Source organism: Limanda limanda, chromosome 1, assembly GCF_963576545.1.
Source record: "Limanda limanda chromosome 1, fLimLim1.1, whole genome shotgun sequence".
Classification (NCBI taxonomy): domain Eukaryota; kingdom Metazoa; phylum Chordata; class Actinopteri; order Pleuronectiformes; family Pleuronectidae; genus Limanda; species Limanda limanda.
In genome coordinates, this window is record NC_083636.1 from 18307456 (window position 1) to 18330694 (window position 23239).

A 23239-nucleotide genomic window follows, 5' to 3' on the forward strand; every position below is an offset into this window, starting at 1 on the left:
TTAAAAGATTTCTAGATTTTCCAGACAAACCTTTTATAAGTAAAGCTAACGCCCACAGCCGGGTGTAGAAAAAAAGTATACATTCAATTTAAGACTAATACATTTTAAGGCTCTTTTGAGGGAAATTAAATTAATGCTTTTATTTAATATATTAAAAGACGATAGATTTCCATGTTGTACGTTAACAAGGCCATAAAATCTGATATATTAACAAACATGGGGCAACACGTGACGTCTGTCTAGCTCATTCAAATCAATGAAGCTCAATAAATAACAGTTTGACTCATTTGGTTAAATATTAAAATGACAGTTTGCCATTTGACAGTTGGTATTTGCCTATAAACATTTTTTTTGGACACAGGTTTGGTTGCTCAATAGCCACAAGCTTTTGAGATGTTCAAATATGGATTTCATTTCATTTTACTCTCATTTCATTATATTTTTTGTCATTTCACAGAACCTAAGTAGCTGTCGGTCCGTGATGACTTCAGCGAAGCAGATATTTGCTCTAAATCGGTTTTTGTGGTTCCATCATCCATTAACAGCTTCAATGTAAACGTCAGTGGTTTTTTAGTTGTGAAAATAACATATAAAAAAGGATAAAGCCCCACTTCTTGATGATTTAGCATTTCTCAGGCCCTCTTCCCTATGCCACAACACTGTCAAGTTACAAGATGCAGCAATGGACCATTTTTAAAAGTCAAGACAAAGTACAGGGACGTCATTAACACATCTACACATAGATTATAGTCTCCATATAATAGATGTTTTCTCCTAATTAGTGCACTTCTATTTTTTATTCTTTTTTTTTAATTTTCTTGCAAAGTTGTCACCAGCAAAACCTCTAATTACTACCTCGTGTTTCTATCACATCAAACATTTAATCATAACAAAACATCACTGTTCTTTCTGTAACTCAGCGTTGAGATGTCTCCTCCTCTCCGATGACGAGAGGTCGAACCGGAGCTGAACTCCTGGTTTTCTCTCCTGGAGTTTGTTGACTTTGACGAGAGAGACATTCCGACAGCTTTCACCTCAAGTCCCCTAAGTCCTTGTGTGTATCGCTCGAAGTCTGGAGAATTTCTTTTTTTGATTTGATTCAATTTGAGATGCCACGTCAAGTATCCCCCGAGCAGATTTACCACATTAAGTCTTTGTTTTGTCCTTAAGCGGAACCTGTGGACTGAGCCTCCCGTCCACATGGAGGCCAGAGAAAGTCTTAGAGAGAGTTCATCCTGCAGATAAAAACAGTTTCAGACGACTGAGAAGGTTATTTTACAGACGGAGATTCAGGGAAGACAAGCTCCTCCAGACCTCCTCCTCCTCGTCTTCTTTAATCCGTCCACACATCAGATCTGTGTCTCAGCCACAAGCTGCACCAGGAGACGGCAGCTGGATCCTGAAGTAACATTACATCTCTGCAGCAAGACCTGCAGGGGAAAAAGATGAGACAATGAGAAGAGAGAATCTGCACGATTTTCAGGATGAAATGTATCTACTTTCTATGCTTTTAATTTGAAATTTCCTCTAGAAATTAAAGAGTAGGTGGGAGAATTCATCTCCAACATAAACATAATATACAAACTTAAACTTTTGAAAACAAAGAGCATCGAATAATAGATGAGAATCAATGTTGGTTATTTCTTACTTGAATAACATGCTTACCTGTGTGTGCGTGTGTGACTGCTTTACTCAATGCGACCGCTAGATGGCGTTGTTTCCGCTCTCTGTGGGAAAAAGAGAGGCCAGGTCAGAAGTAAGAGGACACTTTGAACCAGCAGGTGGCAGTGTCGCATTACATTTTTTAAAAACTTGATCAAGTGTCACTTTCCCTCTTTTAAGTGACAAGGTAAGAAAAAACTTCCTTTTGAAACTTTGTTCGATGAATCCCATGTTTCACATTTCATGTATCTGCCTCTTCCTCTCTCTCCTCTTCCTCGCCTCATTATCTCTCTCTCTCCTCTCCCCTCTCTCTTCTCCTCCCCCTCCGGTATCTCTTGGTTGATAATGGCTCCTTCCTCCCAGCAACTTTGCTTCTACGAGCTAACAGCCGACTGTGTCCTGGGTGATAGGGCGGCTGTGATTAATTTCGACAGGCTGGCAGCAAGCTGTGTAAACAGCCATTAGTAATTCATGACTCTGTCCAGCATCCCCAGGCTTCAATTAACCCTTGATATCGGTGCATTCTTCCTCCCAGTCACTCATCTTCCTCTCTCTCTCTCTCTCTGATTGCTTTTTATCTCCTTCCTCCTTCATCTGTATTCTCCCGTCCCTCCTGCCTCTCCACTCTTTAAATCAGTTTCTTTGGGTCTGAGTGTGTTTGTCATCTCATGGGAAGCAGGTGCTGGGTAACATTCCAATGTATGCAAATGAAGAACTTTGTCCATGTGAAGATTATGCAAAGAAAATGGGACGTTTTTTAGATTCCAGCAGTCGTCTCAGATTCAATCAAACCTTGTAGCTAAAGCCACATCACGTTATCTCAGCTGCACATCGGTGCTGGTGACAGGTTTCTAGCCCTTTACCGTACAGAGGCGGATGAAACCACATCGGTTCCAGAGAGACATTAAGATCCATAAATCATTTCCTGGGATATTGGTTAAAATGCAAAAGAAAGGCTGCGTCAATCTATGTCAAAGACGGGGGTAGAAATTCCTGGATCTTTGTCCAGATCCACCTTAACTTCTGACTTCCAACAAACCAAACATCCAACCAGCTAATCCACCCACCAAAAACCAGCTTACCCACCCACGTACAAACAGACAAACCACCAACAGAACCTCCTTGGCTTGGGGAGGTATTTTACATGCCGTATTGATGTGTATTGTGTCGTACAGAACTTTAATGGAAAGACCAGTTGAGCCAAAAGATGAAATAATTAAAAATGAAATTACAAAAGTTGTCCAGAGTAGAATAGCATAATCTTGTCCGGACCAGTTTTAAGTTGAAGGCTCCGCAGCTTTGATTTTCTGTCACTTCTCCAATCACTTTTGTCTAAACTGTCATTGTTTGTTCTCGTGTTAAAGTTTCCATGGTTCCTATCTAACATGAATGACTGTGTGGGTCAGCTTACTTTCTCCCAGCAGCTCCTCAGACATCAGACTGTCCTGGCGGTTTCCCAGAACGAAGGCCAGGAAGGAGAGGATGAGGGCGTCCATGATGCCCATGATGGCGAGGATGTAGGCCCAGCGCACCGAGCAGGCACCCAGCGTGTACTTGTCCGTCTGCTCGCCGCACATCCTCTTGACCTCGTCGCTGTCCCAGCCGTCCGGGTAGATCATGCAGCCCAGGATCAGACTAGTACCTGGATCAGGGAGGAGAGGAGGACAAGTGTTTTGTTGGTGTTGGGTTCAAAAACAAAGGAGGAGAAGTGTCAGGATGGAGAGGTGGAAGCAGGAATTAGTTTCCATGTGTCATGGCAATATCCTCCTAGCCTGGTCCTCCTTTTTTCATCCCCTCTCTTCTTCTCCTTCCCTCGCATCCCTTCTACTCCTCTGTCCTTCCTTCTGCTCCTCTCTCCTCTTTTCCTCCCCTCTCCTCATTCCTCCTATCTCCCCCCTCTTCTCCCTCCTTCTTCCTACCTTCTCATCCCTTCTTCTCTCCTCTAATCTCTCTTCCCCTCTCCTCTCTTTTCCTCCCCTCTCCTCCCTCCTCCCTTCCCTTCTCCCCTGTTTGTCTAAATTGGTGCAGTAGTGAGGCGGAGACCTTTACCCCCAGCCTGTGACTGACATGTGTGACTGGATGAGTCAGAGTCTCATTCAGGGCCGGGTCTAGACAGGCATGTATGAGGGGGCAGCCACAAATCTTGAGGGGGCATTGTGCTTTATTATATTATTATTATTATAAATTGGGATTTAGTTTGAGGGGGCACAACATTTATTTGAGGGGGCCAGGCCCCCTCTTGCCCCTGCCTAGACCCGGCCCTGGTCTCAGCCCTCCCTCCTTTGTTTGCTTCACAAGTTAAATGCTTCTCACAAATTGTACGAGCAACAGCAGCAACTAGCTCCTGTAATGATCACCAGTCTTGTTGTAAACACACTCTAATCCATATCCTGGGCCTACATTTCCAAGGAGGCATTGAGTATATTGACTTTCCAACTGTCTGCCTGAGTTTGGAGATGAATTTCCTCAGAGCAAAGAAAAAAAAGCAGCTGACTGTTTAAATGTTTACACACAAAACATGTAGTCTGTAACAAATGTAGAAATAGAAGGAATAGTGTTTATTAGACAAGCCATTTTCAAATAGAAGCAGCTTAAATTGGAGTGACGTTTGAGCCAAAGCATTGATTTTCCTAGTGTCCTCAAATTAGAGGATTTCTTGTCTGTGTAAACAAGATGCTTCGCTCCTGTCGGCTTTTCAGCTGCAATATTAATAGAACGAGCTGAACCTCAAACCTCGAAATCCAGGAGACGCTGGTTTGTGTTTTTGTACAACCTGGAGATCTCCCTTTTCTCTGAGGTTCCACTCGTGGCAGGTTTGATGCCTGAGTGTGTTGAACTGAAGCCACATGTGCAGTGCTCCCTCACTGACTGATCTCATTATCTTCCTTTAAGCTGCATCTTCAATACCTCAATGATTCCTGACAAAACCCTGCTTTTGTCCTCGTTTTGCACTGAATTGAATCTTTTAGCTTCAGCCGACATGTCACTTTTTGTGTGTTGCTACCTGCAAAGTGGAAAAAAAGGCTCAAACCACAACTAGTATTTATCCCCAAAACGGCCTCTAAAGTAGGCTGAGGTCGATCTTTTATCTTCTGCTAGAATGTTTACATTTTTTTTGAATCGCACAGAAATGTTGTGCAGGGACAAAAAAAGGACAAGAATTGAACAAAAGGCAGCTGCAGTGTAACGTGGAGCGACAACGGGGGTAAGCTGACGGGATCAGCCTCTTCATCGCCTGATAAATAAATTCCCCTCATCTCAACATCCCCTCGGCTCGGCTGCAGAGCGGTCGGCCCACAACCCCCCTCATAAATAATGAAAGATATTATAAAAACCCGCAAATGAGGAATCATGTAGGCTCCTGGTCAGTTTCCAGATGAGTGAAGCCTGAAAGCTCCGTTTGTATCGGCTGAGTGATCCAGGTTCAGATGATGTCAGCCGACTGTTTAGACATTTTTAAAACTGCCTCATTCAGGGGGGTGCTGGTGGTGCTGGTGGTGCTGGTGGTGCTGGTGGTGCTGGTGGTGCTGGTGGAGCTGGTGGAGCTGGTGGTGCTGGTGGTGCTGGTGGAGCTGGTGGTGCTGGTGGAGCTGGTGGTGCTCTAACACTAGAGGAAGCTGCTGATGAGCTGAGATTCACTCTCCACCACAGAGAAAAGAGGGGGATGACTGAGCTGAAGCCTTGTGTGTGCGTGTGTGTGTGTGCGTGCTGTGCTGAGGGAAGTGATTAAGGAGACATGATGGTGTAATGTGCAGCTCACCATCCTATGTGTCATTTCACAATCTGATTATTTATTGATGCTCAAAGGGAAATGATCTCACCACATGAGAGGTTGCTCTGAATAACTTTGCCATTGAAAAGTTTTTCCAAGCATCCTCTTGGCGCTGGTGAAAGTTCTTGATTACACACACACACACGCTGACACACACACATACACACACACGTACGTTCTCTCTCCTTGATGGCTTCCCAGCTGACAGCTGCTGGTTGTGACCATAGGGACAATCAGAGCAGGAGGTGTCATCATCTACATTTCAGTCCAATCTCCACATAGTACACACTCACACACACACACACACACACACACACACAGTCATTATGTTGCACTTCACAGCCCAGCTGTAGCTGTCTACTTTGTGCGCTTCACAAAGATTATTGATGTGGTGAGTATATGTCCAAGTGTGTGTGTGTGTGTGTGTGTGTGTGTGTGTGTGTGTGTGTGTGTGTGTGTGTGTGTGTGTGTGTGTGTGTGTGTGTGTGTGTGTGTGTGTGTGTGTGTGTGTGTGTGTGTGTGTGTGTGTGTGTGTGTGTGTGTGTGTGTGTGTGTGTGTGTGTGTGTGTGTGAGCTCATTCTGTGTGCACTGTGCATCAGCATCAAGGTGAAGCATGGCAAGTTATATTAATGGGAGTTAATTGGGGCAGAAACTGGCAGATGTAAGAAGGTACGAGGAGAAAATACCTCCTCCCTCTCTACATCCCACTGACTTTTGTGTGTGTGTGTGTGTGTGTGTGTGTGTGTGTGTGTGATAAAGGAGTATATCACATATCCTGCTGCACACCGTTCTCATTAACTCCTCGTGAATTCAGTCCACTCATTCACAGGCTGTGTCTCTGCCACTGGTGCGTCTGATTGATGCTGCAACTCGCTGCACTTCCTCTCTTTATGTTTCATTGAGTCACATGTTGCTGAGAGCTGAGAAAACTGCATGGAGAATATAAACCTGTAATATAGAGCCAGTGTTACTTGTGTGTGTGTGTGTGTGTGTATGTGTGTGTGCGTGTGCGTGTGCGTGTGCGCGTGTTTGTGTGTGTCTGTCCAGATGGACCTCGTGCATGTTGAACATTTGTCTGTATCCACATTGCCTTTTTTTTTTTTTATTTCCCCCTATATTTGTCACCCACTCGGACATTAGTCCTGTAAACATTTTGGATATATAAAAAAAGAAAGAAATAAAGATCCTAAATGCTTCCCTGAGAAATCAGTGAAAATGTGAAAAACGTCTTGGAATGTTGGTTTCATGGAAATCTGGGAGCTGTCCACTCACTGTGGTGCTGAAAACTGCCCTTGTATTCACGCAGCTCACAGGCCGAAACAAAAGAACAAGTGACCGCCCTCTTGTAACAACCAGTCACTGTGGAGGATGAGGAGGGAGAAGGGGAAGACAAACAGAGGATGAAGGGGAGAGAAAAAACCATGAGTAGAGTGGGAGATGTGTGCAGCTCAGGCTTAAAATAACATAAGTGACAGTGGGTTGTTTTCGGTTTGTCAGGATGTTGTTACGGGAAAACAACGAGGATCGAGGAGGAGATTATCACAAGCACTGAGAAAAGTCAGATATTAATATGTGTGTGTGAGTGTGTGTGTGTGTTTCTTTCCTCTGTCTTTTTCAGTTGTGGGACAACGAGGTCGAGCAGAGAGGAGAGTGAACTCTGGAGTAAACTAGGCAGGGCCGGCTTTTACAAGAGTGGAATCCCAATGCTGCTCATTTGAGACATGAAGGGAATGGCAATTTCTGTCTTTAAATATTCAAAGGCAGTAACACACACACACAAGGACAACACATACGGACAACACACACACTTCAGAGACAAACCGCAGTCTCACTTCACTCAAGTCCTTATTTAACTCTTTCACTCTACGGAAAATCAACATTTTTAGTCCACGCAAGGTACTTTGGAGACGGTCCCTGGCAAAGAGGCAGCAATAAAACTGATTGAGGATCAGATTTTTCACAATCTAATCATGTCTGAGCTCGGGGAGGTGCAGCCGCTCGGGTCTGATCTGAGAACAGGCCGGACACAAGTCTGAGAGTTATTATATGATTAGTGCTTCATCATTTCAGCTATTGCAGCACCTGCATTTATGGGCAGACGGTTGTTAATAGAGATTTGGTAAATGTCATTTGGGCCAAAAATCTGCCTTCACAGCCGAACGTCTCTGATCAGAGTTGAGCTGACGACGCTGCTCCTTCCAAGAAACACTTGAATAATGCAGACTAATGTAACGACGACGCCTCGGAGCATCTGATGACACGAGAACAAAGGCTGCACGAATGTGATGCTCACCAGCGTGTAAGCAAATGAGGATTATTTTAAGATACCTCCTGTGGCCCCCTTGTTTAAAACCTCTCAGCTAGACATCAGAGCCGAATCAAAGCTTTTTCCTATTTTAGTGATAATCTGCATAAAAGTTATTATGATAATCCTCCTGGGCGGAGGTGTTGTTTTCCTGCTTCAGATGCACGAGGCCCTGCTGCTGCCTGCCGGTACACAGGAGACGCATCCGAACACCGCGGCCCCCAGATCGTGTTTCCCGTCTTGTTTGAGTTTCCGAGTTTCCAAAGGAGCTTTAATCAAACGTTCCTCTTATTTCTTAGGAGCACGGAACATGTTCGAGAAGTAAGGGGTTGCTTCCCCGAACAGCACTTGAGGATGAGGAAGATGCTGCATCGCCATGGAGACGGGGCTGCCTGCTGTCGCTGCTCCAGCTGATGTGTGGGTTTTTTGCAGCGTGTCAGGGCGGCACCGGCGCCTCCACGCCGTGGTGTGAATGTGACACAAAACCGTATTATTGTCTCTCTCCTCTTCCTCTTTCATCCCTCCTGATCAATATGTGAGAGCCATGCGCATGTGAGCAGCATGACCTCACACATCAGCATCATACGCTCTCAACTCAGCGGCCCCGTCCTTCAGAGGCTGCATTTAAAGACCGAGTGCATCACAGCGCGAAAAATAGACTGTCCCGCTTCAAACTGCTCTGAAGAAACAAACTGGTGGATCCTTTTTGGGCCTCAACGTGGATTTCAACTTACGTGAACTTTAAACCGTCTGTGTCCGATCTCCTTAGACCAGACGGTCTCATTGCAGTACAGCCTTCGCAGTCTACCTTAGACCAAGTGCATGCTATATCCCAGACTGGGTGAAAACATATTAAAAGTCTTGTATAGTCACTTTAAGTAAAGTTACATGTCATGGCCCGGTGGCGGGCATGTGAGAGGCAAGTAATAAAACAACATGCACAAGATTTGTTTTCTCGGCTTGAGGATGAGGAAAAAACCCAGATGGTCACTTTTTATTTCTGACACTAGACCCAGTGTTTGTATTGAGTCCACGTTACATGTGTGATCAGTCGTGGCCTTATCTGAGCGCTCTCTCCTTTCCTCGCCGCCTCAGATGTGGTGACAGGCGTTTTTGAAGTAGTAGACCACTTTGGCAGCTCCTCTGAATCTTTAACGGCCGTCCTTATTTTTGTCTCCAAAACCCGGCGTGCTTTGAAGTCGGGCCGAGGGGGATTGCTCCGAGCCGTCTCGCTAACTCCCAATGTGTCTCTGATCTGCGGTGATGGAAGAGAATATATGTCCTCCACTTTCGTTTCTTGTCTTTAAAGCCCCCTCCCCGCCCCGTCTCTGTCTCCCTTTCTGCAATACAGAGAACTAATGCCTGACGATGAGAGGGGAGCTCTGCGATGAGCGGGGACAATGGAGGGATGAAAGTCAGCTGATGCGACCACAAGATTTAAAAGATCGAGGGTTCCAACAGGTGGATCCTTCACAATCCAACCTATCCTAGGCTTCATTGCGCCTCGGAGGCAAATCGCTTTTCAAAGAGGTATGAAGGACGCAGCCCGTGATCCACTCTCTCCTTTCAGTTTGTTTATTGTCATTTAGTTTAGCTGGTTTCTTCCTTTTGCTTGTTTGCCTGCTTGATTTAATTCCACACCACGGACCTACTCCTCCGTTTGTGGAAACTCAAAACTTGACTTGCAAAAGAGTCTGAAAACAAGGCCTCTAGCTCACTGTAAAGTTTGTAGTGTCTATCATACAGACACAGTTAAAGATTCAAGTTTGAGTTTGACAAATCATGCTGAACCTTAAAAACTGCAGGACTATACCAGGAGCTAATGAGGCCCCTAAGTGAGTAAATGGACATTAAGCTGGAGTTTCCATAAATGTGATGTGAGTGTGATAATACCTCCCTTTTCGCTGAGTTGGTTTTTACACATAAACGAGGGAAAATGTTCGTTAAGCTTCTTAAAGTTTTTATCCCTCGTGAACTGATGGGAGAAAAAGACTCCTCCTCCGGTCACTCAACATGGAGCTCTGCTCCCCCGACCCGCCTCTGTGACCTGAAGAAAGAGTTCTGCTTTAACAGATCGGCCGAATCGAATCCATCCACGTTGCCATGGAGACACCTTGATCTGCAACAGGGGGGGTGCATCAATTCCCAAAGTCCAGCTGCTCCGTCGGCAGCTCCTGACTATCTCTCTGAGACGGAAGTGATGGGATGGAGGGGAAGTGATGCCGCCAGCAGCAGCGGCAGCAGCAGTGGCAAGGAGGGTGGTTTCCATGGCAACCGACAAGCACGAAGGGAGGAAGAGCATTGACTGAGGTGGCTGCGAACATCACAGAAACAACACACGTCCCCCGCTCTCCATCTCCACAGACACACACACTCATTCTGCATGCTCTGATCCGTGACCTGCAAAAAATGGTGTAAACAAACACTGCATAGTAGCGGCAACTGTTAACACACACACACACACAAAACACTTCCCTTGCGGCCTATAGGAGCCTCTGAGTGCAGTGAGCAGTGTTGTTCCTCCGCCGTCGTCCCTGGCGTAATCATAACTAAGTCCTCTGGGACACAAACACTCCCACAGCTCTCCCTTCCTAACTCCCCCCCGCAGCCTTTTGATGTCGTGCTCGAGCTCCAACCTCATTTGTATTCGACTTATGTCCCCAGCTTCCACTCGCTTTCTTTGATTCAATCCCCTCGCCAACATGTTTTCCAATGTTAACATTGTAAGTCGTGTTTTCCACACAGCATGGCGGCACCAGCTCATCTGCAGCTCAGTGCCACCGTTATAATCGTGGAAGGATGTTCAGTTTAATTAGTGGTTTTCCTCGGAGAGAGAGAGAAGCAGCAGGAGCAGACGCCTCGTGGCTTTGCAAACTTGAATGGACTGAATGAGTTGTGTCGACCCCCTTTCAGCGATTGAGGTAATTTCAACAGGAAAACATCAGGTGGACTTTTACGACTCTTGGTATCCGCTGTCACGTTCCAGTCGACTCCGAGGAAGCACTTAAATCGTCCTGCAGAGGCCACAGACGTTCCGGTGGAGTGATGCATTCTGGATGTCGTGTCTGTATGATTGCTAAAAGGCTGCAGCCATCAAACATCTCCCTCATCCGAGATGAGCGTATTGATTGAAGAGGGAGGAGGGGACGAAACGCCCCTGCTGAGAAAAAGCTCTTTGCGGGGAAGTCCATCCTAATGGATCAGAGTTTTGTTTTGTTTCGTCGGGGAGGAGAGGTGGTGTCACTTTGGAATGGCAGAGACGACCAGAGGAAGGGATTTGAAGGATATGAATTGGACTTTGGGACGATAGAGACAGCAAAGAGAGATGTAGTTTGTAGAGATTGAAGAGTAAGACGAAAGAAAACAGGGTAAATCCACATAAAGTGCTGTTTTATCCATCTGTTCAACTGGAAATTTAAAGTTTTGGGATGGAAACGTGACACTGGAGTGAATGAAGAAGGTCTCCTCCCGCGGAGGCACTCACCGGGTGAACATCAATCAAAATGCACATTCACGTTGAAACACGCAGAGAGTCACCATGTCCTTCACTCAGGAGGAAGAGGAGGATAAATCAGGTGTCTGTCTCCTCCATCCCGGCCCAGTGATCAAGAAGATAACCCCCCCCGATAGGAAACCCCTCCAAGGCCCGTCCCTCCTCTGGACTCGAAGCAGAGTGGGAGACATGTTGACATCAGTCGGAGTAGAGGACATGATGACGTCTGCAGAGTCCAATGGATCAAACAGACGCTTGAGAGAAAATTACGACTTCTGTGTCAAGGAGGAGGAGGAGACTTTACACTTTCCTCCTTAATAAGACACAGAGGAAAGTTAACTTCCGGTAGGGGCTTCTGGTCTTATAATCCCTTAGTGTGATGACTAATGCACAAGTTGAATCAGCGAGTAAAGAGAATAAACTCGAGCTCATTATAAACCAGGTATTAAAACTCTAAATACTCATATTGTGTTGACCTGCTCTGTGTTGTCTGTACAGTAATGACACTCATGTAAAGATAAAAATCTTCTGGTTAATACACCACATCCCCATGTTTTTACAGTTTGGTAAAACGCGGCACCTTCCCACCGCCCTCAGGGTCGAGACTAATTGTGTGAACCAACTCTCTCGCTCATCGCCCTCAGGTCCTAATTAAGTGAAACTCAACTTCATTTCGTGATTATGAAGCCGCGAAGAGAGAGAGAAGACGGAGAGAGAGCGAGAGAGAGAAGACGGAGAAGAGGGAGAGAGAGGGAGAGAGCTTTGGAACGAGAAAAACACAAACAGATTGAGGAGGAGGAAGAGAGGGGGGGGGGGGAGTTGTTAGTTTTTTGTTTCTGCTGCAGGTCGTTCTGTAACTGTGTGCGATTCCCAAATATGCTGCAAAATATTGACTTTTATGCAATCGTAGATAGGGTTGGGTACCGAGAACCGGTTCCAATACAACCGGTACCTACCCGGACCGAAACGCAACGGAGATTTCGGTGCCTCATTTCGGTGCCTGAGCCAATGGAAGACTGAGGTCTCCGCTCGTCCCGCCTCCTCACCCTTCCGCTCCTTCCTTCACGGGAAGCGGCGGCTCCCGCCGGGCCCTGCGGCTGCCGGTGGACAGACTCTTGTCCCCGCGCTGCCCGCACCCCGCGTGCGTCAGGGCTCCCGTGCAGGTGTGGGGGGGGAGGATCTCCTCGTGAGACCTCTCCCCGGCGCTGGCTGGCCCCCGCCGGGCGCATTTCCTCCGTGGCGGTGCGCCGCGACCGGGAACCGGGACCGGGCTCCGGGACCGGGAGGAACGAAGACCACGCCGAGAAATGTTTCATAAAAGTGACCGCATGTTAGGGGGACGAAGGCGGGCCGAAGCCTGCCTGCGACAGCCCCAGCCGCGGAGACACGGGGGTCTCTGAGTGATGGAAAAGCGACTCTCAGTCTTGGCTGAAGGTGCCTGGCTCAGGCACCGAAGGCAGAGTCAGAGTGTGTGTGTTTTGTATTTATTTTTATTTATTTAAGTATAGTGTAAACTTTTGTTAACAGTTCGTATGTTATTCATAGTTTTGAGTTAAAAAGGGTTTTGTATTTATTTATATTTATAATCTACTTTAAACAGTTAATATATTTGGCAATAAAAAAAGCCTTTCTTAGTCAAGCATCGTTTTGTGCACTTTTTTGAAAAAAGTATCGGTTCAGGCACCGTTTAGGCACCGGTATCGTTTTAAAAGTATCGGTTAGGAACCGGTATCGGATAAAAACCAAATGATACCCATCCCTAATCGTAGATCAGCAGCACAACAGAAACACGGCTCCGACGCCTTTGCTCCACTTCATCTCAAACAAGTGCTCATGTTGGGATTTGTTAAATTTATTTCTAGGCGCAACCCAAGCAGCAGCCGCCGCAATGACAACAACAGCTGCCTTGAATCTGCCAGGTCGTCCGAACGGACCGCGACGTCCAGAGTATCTGGACTGGGAGCTCAGGCTGAACGGCCCCGAGGGATCAAGAGGAAGTCCATGTGTCGTCCTGTTGACCCAGGGTCTCCTTCCTCGTGCTCAGGCTGTCACATCCCATCACGACGGGGCGCCCCTCAGAGCTCAGCTTGGGTTTAAGCCCCTGACTGGGACTGGAAACTTTCGCAGCCGTGGCCAGTCCTGGGCGGTGAGGAGGTTATGAGGTGATGGGCGACGGTGAGAAGGTGGTGACCAGCTCAGGATTGACTCTGTGTGGCATGTCGGTCCGTAAGCTCTCAGAGGGGGGGGGGGCCTGGAAGAGCTGCACCCAGCCGTTCTCCTCCGCCCCTCCTCCTCCATCCTGGATACACTAATTACATTACTCCTGGGGAGACGGGATAATCAAACCCTAATGAAGCGTGGAAGACTTCAGCGCTGAGCTGGACAACGAAGGAAGTCTCCACCGACAGAGGAGACCTGGTGGATTCCTCGAAGTCTGAACAGGAAGAGTCAGTCATAGTAATCACAGGATCACGTTATAAATCCAGTCAAATGATCTTGCTGTTTCATTCTAGAATAAATAAATTAATCCTTATTCTCTTTGACTTAACCCTTAACACTGCGTCCTCCAACCTGGAGTTCTGATATATATTTTATTATGTTTCCTCTAAATGGAGAATCTTGCCACAGCCTGAAAAACATGTTTACTCCCTTAACCCCGGCTTCTTGCCAGCCTCTATATAAGCTCTTCCCTTTTCACCCAGCATGAAAACATGTTTACCTCAAGGTGTGAGACATCTATGTGAGAACTCTCCTGTCAGAACTCTCCTGCAGCTCTGATTGCTACTCCAGGCACTTCTGGCCCAGACAAAATGGATGTGAACCTAAAGTGGCACAGATATCACAAAACAAATTCCAGATCTGGGAAACAGAACCAGTGCCATTGCTCACTGCTGCGTGTCAGGAAACCGATTCCAGCTGTGATTGATGGATGGATATAAAAACACAACGTCCTCATTGGGGCGTGTTTTAAGATTCACTTCCTGTTTGTATCTATCTAATTATTCCAGAAATGGAGCATTTAACACTCGGCCTCCTCTTAACAGCATTCACATGATGACAAAGAGCCGAGAAAAGGATCTGATGTGACAGGTTTATAAATAATTCAAAACCTGAATGTGTTTTCGCTTAAAAAAGTGCTGAAAGGTGCCTCTGAGTTTTAAAAGTTTGCAAATGACAAGTTAAGATTAGAAGCTTTACACTTTAAAGCAAAATGTCAAATGGTGTTCGTTGGTTTATGAGTGATGAGGTCAGCAACCTGACAGTTAACAAAGAGTTTGGGGTTTGAGGATCAGATTAGGAGCCAAGACACTGAAATCCATCATCGTGATAATCTTTGAAAGGAAGAACAGACCGATATCCACGACTCGGAGGAGATATATATGTTTGCTAGTGTTTCCCACGACTTTCAAAAGCCAGAGGGAAAAACAAAGTGATTTATTCTCCTCTGTGACGAGCTTACTCCTCAGGATGATCACCTTCTCCTGCCGGGGGGATTTGTCACTGAGCCGTCGTGCTGCAGGAAGCGGGGGAGCAATTTAGTGACGCTCTCTTAGGGATACATGTTAAAGATGGATAATACAACAACAACAGACTGGGAACATTTTCTTTTGCAGGGTGCAAAATAACAACATCCACAGCTGCATATGTGTGTGTGTGTGTGTGTGTGTATATGTGACAACTCCAGCCCTGCACATGCACGCTCAGGTCTTTTCATGCACAGCGACACTGTTGCTCCACACTGTTTAACAGCCACACCGTAGGATGCCAAACTCAGAGCTGCCAATCACTGCTCCTCTGCTCTCCTCGTGCCATTCAGCTCTCATTTCCTCCTCAGTCTCCAGCTGTGAGCTCCTCTGCTGCTCGATAACTAGCGGCTGATTAGGAGCGTTATTAAGCCCTGTAGCTTCAGCACATCCTCATTCTGCAGGGACTCCAGGAAGCACCTCGTTATCTCCCCGTCAGCTCTGCTACTGGCTCCCACAAACCGGACACGATCCCATCAACCGCCCTCGTCATCCTCACCAATTTAGAGGCCGACACAGCTCTGGAAAATGCCAGCGGACTTCTCGAAGCCGCACCAGGCGTCCGTCCTCCCCTCAGCAGAACATGGGAGAAGCAGGCATAGCTCATGAAACATGCATAAAGGTTCCTTCCGGCAGACACAGCAGAAATCAAGGCTGGAGGCCGCCTCATGTAAGGGAATTAGTCGGAGGTCTGACAGTTTTTTAATAACTGCGATGCTGGAGAGCTTCCTGCGGCTACCGTGTAGCAACGTGAACAAAAACCCACTTCCTTTTAAGTTTGATATAATGATGATGCAATGGAGTCAGTGAGGTCTCTCAGGTTTTCAGCCCCGGAGGGATTTACACAAACCTGGTGGAAGGATAAGATATGGGTCAGTGAAGAACCCATTTAATTGCAGTGTGGATCTGGATCAGGAGGCGGATTTAAGAAATTGGGCGTTTTTCAACATTTTTCTTGATTTCTCAGAGGAAATATCCTGGATGTTGATGAAAAGAATCATGCATGTTTAGATATTCATGAGCAATAAGTTGCAGATCCACATAAAAATGTGGATCTAGTGAATTTAAATGTGGTTTCATGAGGGGACTGTCGGCCCTTGAGGGAGATATGTGCCGCTCTAGTGCCAATATTTATTCTACAATCTTCACTTAAGGTTGAAGGAAATGTGAAGGAAGTGAATCCATCCCTCTCTGTCTCTCTCTGTCAATGCGATCTTTATGATCTGAAATGTAATATTTATAACAAATAACTATAATAATCCCAAAATATCTTTGCAAGTATAGACCAACAAACATTAGGACAACCGCCCCGACAAAGGAAATAGAGTGATTCTCCGTTTCAGTCAATCAAAGAGGCCTCGAGCTGTTATATTACATCAGTGCATATATTACCCACATCAACACCTCTTGGTTTATTTGTAAGAGCGACGCGCCGTCCACTTCCTGCAGTATAATCAGTTTAATCACAGTCCCAGGGAAGAAGCGGGACTTTGTCCACGTCCACAGATCTTCCTCTCGTCTCACACATAATCTCAATCTCTGAGCTCGTTCCGCGTCCTAACGACTCTGCAATCACAGCTGTCAGTCACACTTAAGGATCTAAACACCTCGCCATTCCCCAATCAGACACACCGCCGCCGCCACCCCCTGCAGGCTCAGCCTCATCTGTCTGTCACGCCCCGGCCAATTTTCTTTTTTAAATAAGCAAACTCATCATCACCTTAATGCCTCAAAACATGATGTGACCTCGACGATGTGAGTGAGGTTTTTGCTTGAACTGAATTAATTATCTAATATCATGTGATATGGTCCAAACCTCCACTGATAAGGGTCTTCACAGTTTTTATCCTTTTTATGGACCATAAGACGTCCAGCCTTCATCCATTTATCTATCTTTCCACATTCCACAGACTACAGATACAGTATATGTGTGGAGTAAGCAAAAGCATGAATGACATATAATATGATAAAATTGTTGGACACATTAAACTGATCAAATGATGCCAGATTCCCAGGAGCTGCTGATTTCTGACTTTAAAATCTTTAAAACAATCTGATGAGGGCAACACAAAGGCTCAAGAGCTTCATTCTTCACTCACCAAAAGCCCAATTTGTATTTAACCCTCTCCTGTTCTTAAAATTAGACTTGTCTCTATCATATGCTGACTATTGTTAAGCGTGTTTTGAAACTGACAAATGTCGGGTGCTGTCGCTTTAAAATCCTCATCAGCTGAAGGAGGATCCACTTTCTTAATCCTCGGATTTAGACAGCGGTGGAGATCCCTCTCCTCCCCGATGTCCTGCTGACTCGGCTGCTTTCTAATTTGGCTGATTCACCCTGCGGCTCCGTCTCCTTTTTTTATTTATGCCTCTGTCTCAGTTTAAAATCACCGTCCAACCGCTGTGACCTCCCCGGGCGTAAAAAAAGACGAAATGTTTTACTTTGTAGGGCGGGCGGGGGGGGGGGGGGGACCAGCTGAACAAAGAGAGGACAGAGAAGAGGGTTCGACTAAACACCCCAAGGTGGACACATCACCTGTGTGTGTGTGTGTGTGTGTGTGTGTGTGTGTGTGTGTGTGTGTGTGTGTGTGTGTGTGTGTGTTTGTGTGTGAGTGTGTGTCTGGGTCTTAGTCTCATGTTACATCACTGTAAAGCCTTTCAGACTCTTCCGGCCCTTCGTTATACGTGTGAGAGGATCAGGACCCGGCTGATGTCATTAGCTCCCGGCTTTAAATCCAGATCTTGTTTTCTCAACATTTCACATGTCTCTTTATACGTTACACTATAAATGACCAGAATCCACTCGGTGCCAGTGTGAAAACTATATCACACAATGAAAAGCATTTTTGTGCTTTTAAGATGTAACATTTAAAATTATTATCGTATATATTTATATTTCAGTCCTTTTCATTGACTTTGGATGTTATTTGGTTTGTATGATATGTAAACTAGAAACTTAAAACTTATCATCAGCATCGATCCTGTAGCTGTGTTTCTTTATCTCTTAGAGGCTCAGTTCAGTTCATAAGATAATGGAGAGAAATAACACGAGCAGTATTTCAAAATGCACGTTTCAGCCTTCACACGTCTCCTTTCCTTATCGTCCTTCTCGCAGCAGATGCAGCGTGATGGCGTCTTGCTGTATCTCCACCTCTCCTCTGAAGACACAGCGTGGCGGCGATGAACAGCACGTCCCCCGATTCCACTTGACAACTTTCTGAGGAGGTGTGAAATTGAACCAGCAGCACAACGAGCCGAGCATCAGTACAATGATATCAGTCAGTCGGGCTCTATCAAACGGCGTTATCATGCATCAAGCGTTCGGCAAGCGGCTCTTGTGTCCTCGCCCTGTCACTCTCTGGGCTCCAAACAATAACACATCACTGAATCACGCCACGAGCGGTGGGAAGGGACGTGAAGAGGCAGCTGTCCCCCGTTAGAGAGACGCTGCTTGTTATTCTGAAAAGCAACATTTTGATCGATAAACCTCCAGCTACCAAATGGACCTTTTATTGTTGGCTCTGAATGCCAGCTCAGGAGTACTTAGTAGGCAGAGAGCGCCACGACCGGAGCCACTTACTGCTGCCGGTCAGAAGACCAGGAAATGGGCCGGGTGCTGGAAGCGCTTCCAGAGCACTTTCGGTCACCCCCGTCTGATTCTGTGGACGTCTATAGATTTACAGGCCCGCAGAATGGGCAGCTGCTCGTGCCATGGCCAGTCGGCATGACCCTGTGTGTGTGTGTGTGTGTGTGTGTGTGTGTGTGTGTGTGTGTGTGTGTGTGTGTGTGTGTGTGTGTGTGTGTGTGTGTGTGTGTGTCTGTGTCTGTGTGTGAGACCCAGATGGCAATCAGAGATGTGGAGGCCGTGCAGGTTACCGAACAGCGACGTGCGGCCTCGTGTCCGAGCCGCTCGCCGGCTGCTTCTCACTGACCACGTTCACCTCCTCCTCTCCTCATCGTCAGTGACCCTCTCTAGTCAGGCTTGTTCAAATTGCATCTAATGGATTAATTAATGGCAAATGAATAAGTTGCCGGCACTTCATAAATAAATGATAAGGTATTAATGACCTTATAAGTTATAAGGTCGTAGAAAATTCATTCGGTTGCAGATTTTTGTTATTCTTTCGTCAGAAAAACAAAGAAATGATGAGGTGAGACGGAGGAAGCAAAACAAATTAGAGGTGGAAGGGGATGAAATTCACTTTGTAAAAAAAGTGCCACCTCATTGTCTCACGCACTGTGATCTTTGACCCCTTTGACCTTTGCTGCCGTTCCCAACCCGAGGCCAGAGCTGTTTTCAGACCTGCGCTGAACTCTGGGTGATCTCCTGAAATCCTCTGCAGGGGCTGTACGTGAGAACGCAAATGTCTGAGTCCATTGCTGCAGAATTGGTTGACATTTTCCTGTCAGGCCCCCTGGTCAAAACTCCACAGATTGACTGAGTGAGCCCATGTGAAAAAACGTCAGAGCGACTGAGTGGGAACAACAGTGAAAAGAACAAAAATATCTCAGGGTGAAGAAGAGGAGCCTAACACGAAGCAGACGCTGACAAAGACGTCAACTTGGAAAGACGACGAGATTCTCGAACTCTTGGCGATAAGGGCTCTTAGAAATAAAGAAGCCGGCTCTGTCGGGTTCACACCTGCCATCCGTTGCCCAATTTTACGCAGAAGATTTGTGCGAACTATAAAACGAACGATCAAACCAGACTGTGATTTACAAAGAGACAAAGACACACTTCCATCATTACAACGATTCACATCATTCTCCGCCACTTTCCTAAAACCCCGTCTCCACCGGAAAGCGGGTGCTCATCAAACATTCAGGACAACCCGGGGTTGACGCCGAAGCCTCTGAGTTATATGTGTTGCCTTTGATTGCACATCACAGCAGCTCCGTACCTCCTCAAATCACATCTAAAGAGGAGGATTTTTTTACAATCACAAAGGGATTTCGTGAAGCTTAGAGGGAGAAAGAGCCTCGATATCAGGCTATTGAGGCTGCAGAGAAAACCTCTAAATGGCTGATTCCACCGAGATTTCAATGCATCAGGAGACACAGGAGGGGACGAGGGAGAAAGAGATGCTGAGGTCAGAAAAGATAGGTCCCAATTTTACTGGGGTTAAAGTCCCAGAATTCAGGGCTCAACACTGAGCTTGTCATGGGACCAAGGCTCGGTCCTGGTTGAGGTTCCAGTTAAGATGCGACCTGTGGTTAGGTTAAGGTGAGAGTTCAACGTTAGGAATAAGGTTTTGGTTGGGCTGTCAACAATTAATGGAACAGACTTGTGTGTGTGTGTGTGTGTGTACAAAATAACTCAACAGTGTTTGTGACGTCTTTTCACTAAACTTGGTGAGAATATTACTTTCTCCACATGATTAGCTTCTGGAGCTAAAATCTGATCAGAAAAACCATTTCTCCATAAATAGCTGCAATTAATTTGACTAGAGTAAGATTCGTATAATGTGAAAAAGTCCAATGTCTCTGATATGAGACATCGGACTAAATGTGTGTAAAGTAGCATAAAGTTACTCATAGTATTGAGTAAATGCTTTTTTCCTCTCCTGCTAATCACATTCACAAAAACCCACCAGAGAGGACGAGCGTATCGGCTGCGACAGTCATTGAAAATCTGTCCCCTGAATTTCTTTCTCCTGACTGTTGTTGTAAAGTCTCACATCTTCTCCCTCGGCATGCTGGGAAAACTGAACAAACGCAACATGTGACTCGGAGGAATAAGACGCAGCTGTGATCTGTGACACACACAAAAAAAGAAGCGGCAAAGACACAACGTGCGGCTGCTCATTAAGAATCGCTTCTTTGTTTCTTTTCAGAAATAATCTGCCCTCGCCAATGTGGGGGTTTGAGAAACTCTGGTTACTTTAGAGACGGCACTTGTTTGCAATATCCAAAATATTCTGAATATGAACGCTGCCATCTTACGCATCGTGGAGCCGTGCAGAGTCAGGCAATCGAGATGCTTTAGCTTCATTTTTTCTAAGCAGTCATGCCGTTCATCTTTATAAAATAATAAATGACGAACACTAAATATCTAATCAACAGTTGTTGCATCATGTCGTCAGTGAACTTTAGGGCCACAGGATGAAACTGCCTTTTGTCTCTGAAGGCGTCTGCGTGAATATGATGTTGGTGAGGACGCTTGATTCCTATCATATTAAATCTCACGTTTTCTAATTAAACTACAGATTCTTCATTAAAATATTTGCTCAGTGCCGTCTGTAAACAGAGAATCCGTTTGTTTTCTTGTTAAAAAACAAACGTTAGTAGCCAACAGCAGTAACTATTGAGTCAAGGTCGTGTGAAAGACGGAGGTTGATCACGTCTGTTGTTCACTTGGACAAGCTATTCATCACAATTCATCTCCCTGAGCTTTCATTCATTCAAATCTGTAAATATTGTGGGTAACGTAGGCGCAAAGATTCTACCAATTAGGTGGATTAGAAAATTCTGCTGCTTTGATTACCTCCACAGAGAAGAGGAGGAAGTGTGTGGATGCATCTACAGTCATGTGTTTATGTGTTATATAGTATTTAAAATCTCTTAGGATCCGTAGGAACCAAACAAACAAATATGTCCAATATGCATATATATTTTTTTTAAATTGCGTGGATTTCCAGTATTTCTTAAAGCCTGATACGTCCCTGTTCCTGCTGCTTGGTACGTTCCAATCCACTGAAAATTAAAATACTGGGAGGAAAATGTTAATGCTGATATTTACTGTCATTCTCTCTCACACACTCACTGAATACAACTGGTTTGAAGGCAAAGCTGAGCTGCAACAGTCATTTGATAAATGTAGTTTTGGACGAGGACATAGAGGCAGATTGTCTGTCTGCTTCAGAGACGATCTTGGAAATTTGACTAAAATGATGTTAGTTTTAGTTAATATTAAGAGAAAAGAAAGTGCATTCATTTTTTCCTCATATGACATTAAGTAGAGGGCAAACACAATGTAAACCACACACACCACTGACGACCTGTTTCCTGTATATACTCTGGAATAGGATGTTTATTGATAAACACTGATAATAATCCCCATCTGTAATAATCTAAGTGTATGGAAGACAACTCAAAGTCCAGTTTTGACATGAAAACTTAAGTTCCACACATTTTACTCCTTCAATTCAAGGTCTCACTTCCCCCGAGGCTGCAGCCACTCCACCTGCACCACTCTATGTTACACAATGTTTTATAAGGGCTCTTCAAACCAGACAAATTGTCTCATCTGGGGATTCAAGGGAGAAAATCTCGCATAATGAAGCCGCAAACTTGAGATAAAAAATGTGGATCTTAAAGGTAGTAGAGAAGTTAAAATAAGCATTTAGACTCAGATCAGCAGACGGTTAAAGTCCAGACCTTTTTTCATGATTTTCCTCATGACAACTTATACACACATGGTATTTGTCCTGCTTCAATTCAAGATCTCACTCTCCCTGATAAGGCTGTAGCCACTCCACCTACAAAATGTTTTGTAAGTGAAAATCTGAGACTATGAGCCAAATAGGCTGGAGAACAATTGGATCTTGAGGGTAGAAGAAGTAAACCTGTGTATTGTGTCTCAGATCAGCTGTTTTCATAGTAAACCTCACTAGGGTTGGATATGAGAGAGCACCCTGCATGTTATGTTGGACACATGGAGCTACATGCACCGACCAGCCCCTGAAGTGAGACCTCCACCTGTGGGCAGAGGGTCCTACCTGCAGACAGCTGCATCCAGCCGCAGATCTTGTACACGCTGCCGGTGCTGCAGAAGAAGAAGAGCAAGAAGCAGGCGATGCAGGTGAGCACCAGCACCATGGACATGGCGATGAAGAAGGAGGCGGCCTTAAAGGCTCCGGAGGGGATGGAGCTGAACTCGGTGAAGCTGCCCTGGCACGTCAGCTCTCGGGACAGCCCGTTGCCGATGCAGTAGTGGAACAGCCCGAAGTAGCCCGCCTGCGGGGTGTCCACGCCGTCCCCGATCCAGTAGGGCTGGATGAAGCACACCACGTTGACGATGGCGAAGAGGATGGTGAAGATGGCCCACAGGACGCCGATGGCGCGGGAGTTGCGCACGTAGTTGGTCTGGTAGATCTTGGCAGCCTCGGACGCGGGGAGCATGGTGGTGGTGGTGATGGTGCCGGGGGCCCCGGGGACCATCCTCCGGTCTGAGGGGGAGAAGAGGGGGCTCTGATCCGGAGAACAGTCGCTGGATCCGGGGAGCACAACTTCTCCGGGTCGCTGGATTCTCCTCCCGACTGAGTCACAGCTGCAGCCGCAGCATCACTGGTCCATCACATCCATCATCTCTGCAGAAGCTCCTGGAGAGACGAGCTTCACCCATCCACAGAGGAGCGTGAATCCCCCTGGCTGCTCTTGCTCATGCACCAACCAGATGCATGTACCTGGATGATGCAGAGCCAGATGCTGTTATTAGTAGTATTATTATTATGATTCCGTCAGATCAGTGTGATCTCGCTGC

General features: G+C 46.1%; 1 protein-coding gene across 1 annotated transcript; it reads right to left on the minus strand.

Moving 5' to 3' along the window:
- Window positions 1-1704: 1704 nt before the first annotated feature.
- On the minus strand, window positions 1705-22917 carry lhfpl3 (LHFPL tetraspan subfamily member 3). Its single transcript, XM_061079936.1, has 3 exons — window positions 22476-22917; window positions 3074-3304; window positions 1705-1727 (listed from the first exon to the last, which is right to left on the minus strand). Exons 1-3 carry the CDS (start codon window positions 22915-22917, stop codon window positions 1705-1707), a joined length of 696 nt encoding a protein of 231 aa, XP_060935919.1.
- Between the last annotated feature and the right edge of the window lie 322 nt (window positions 22918-23239).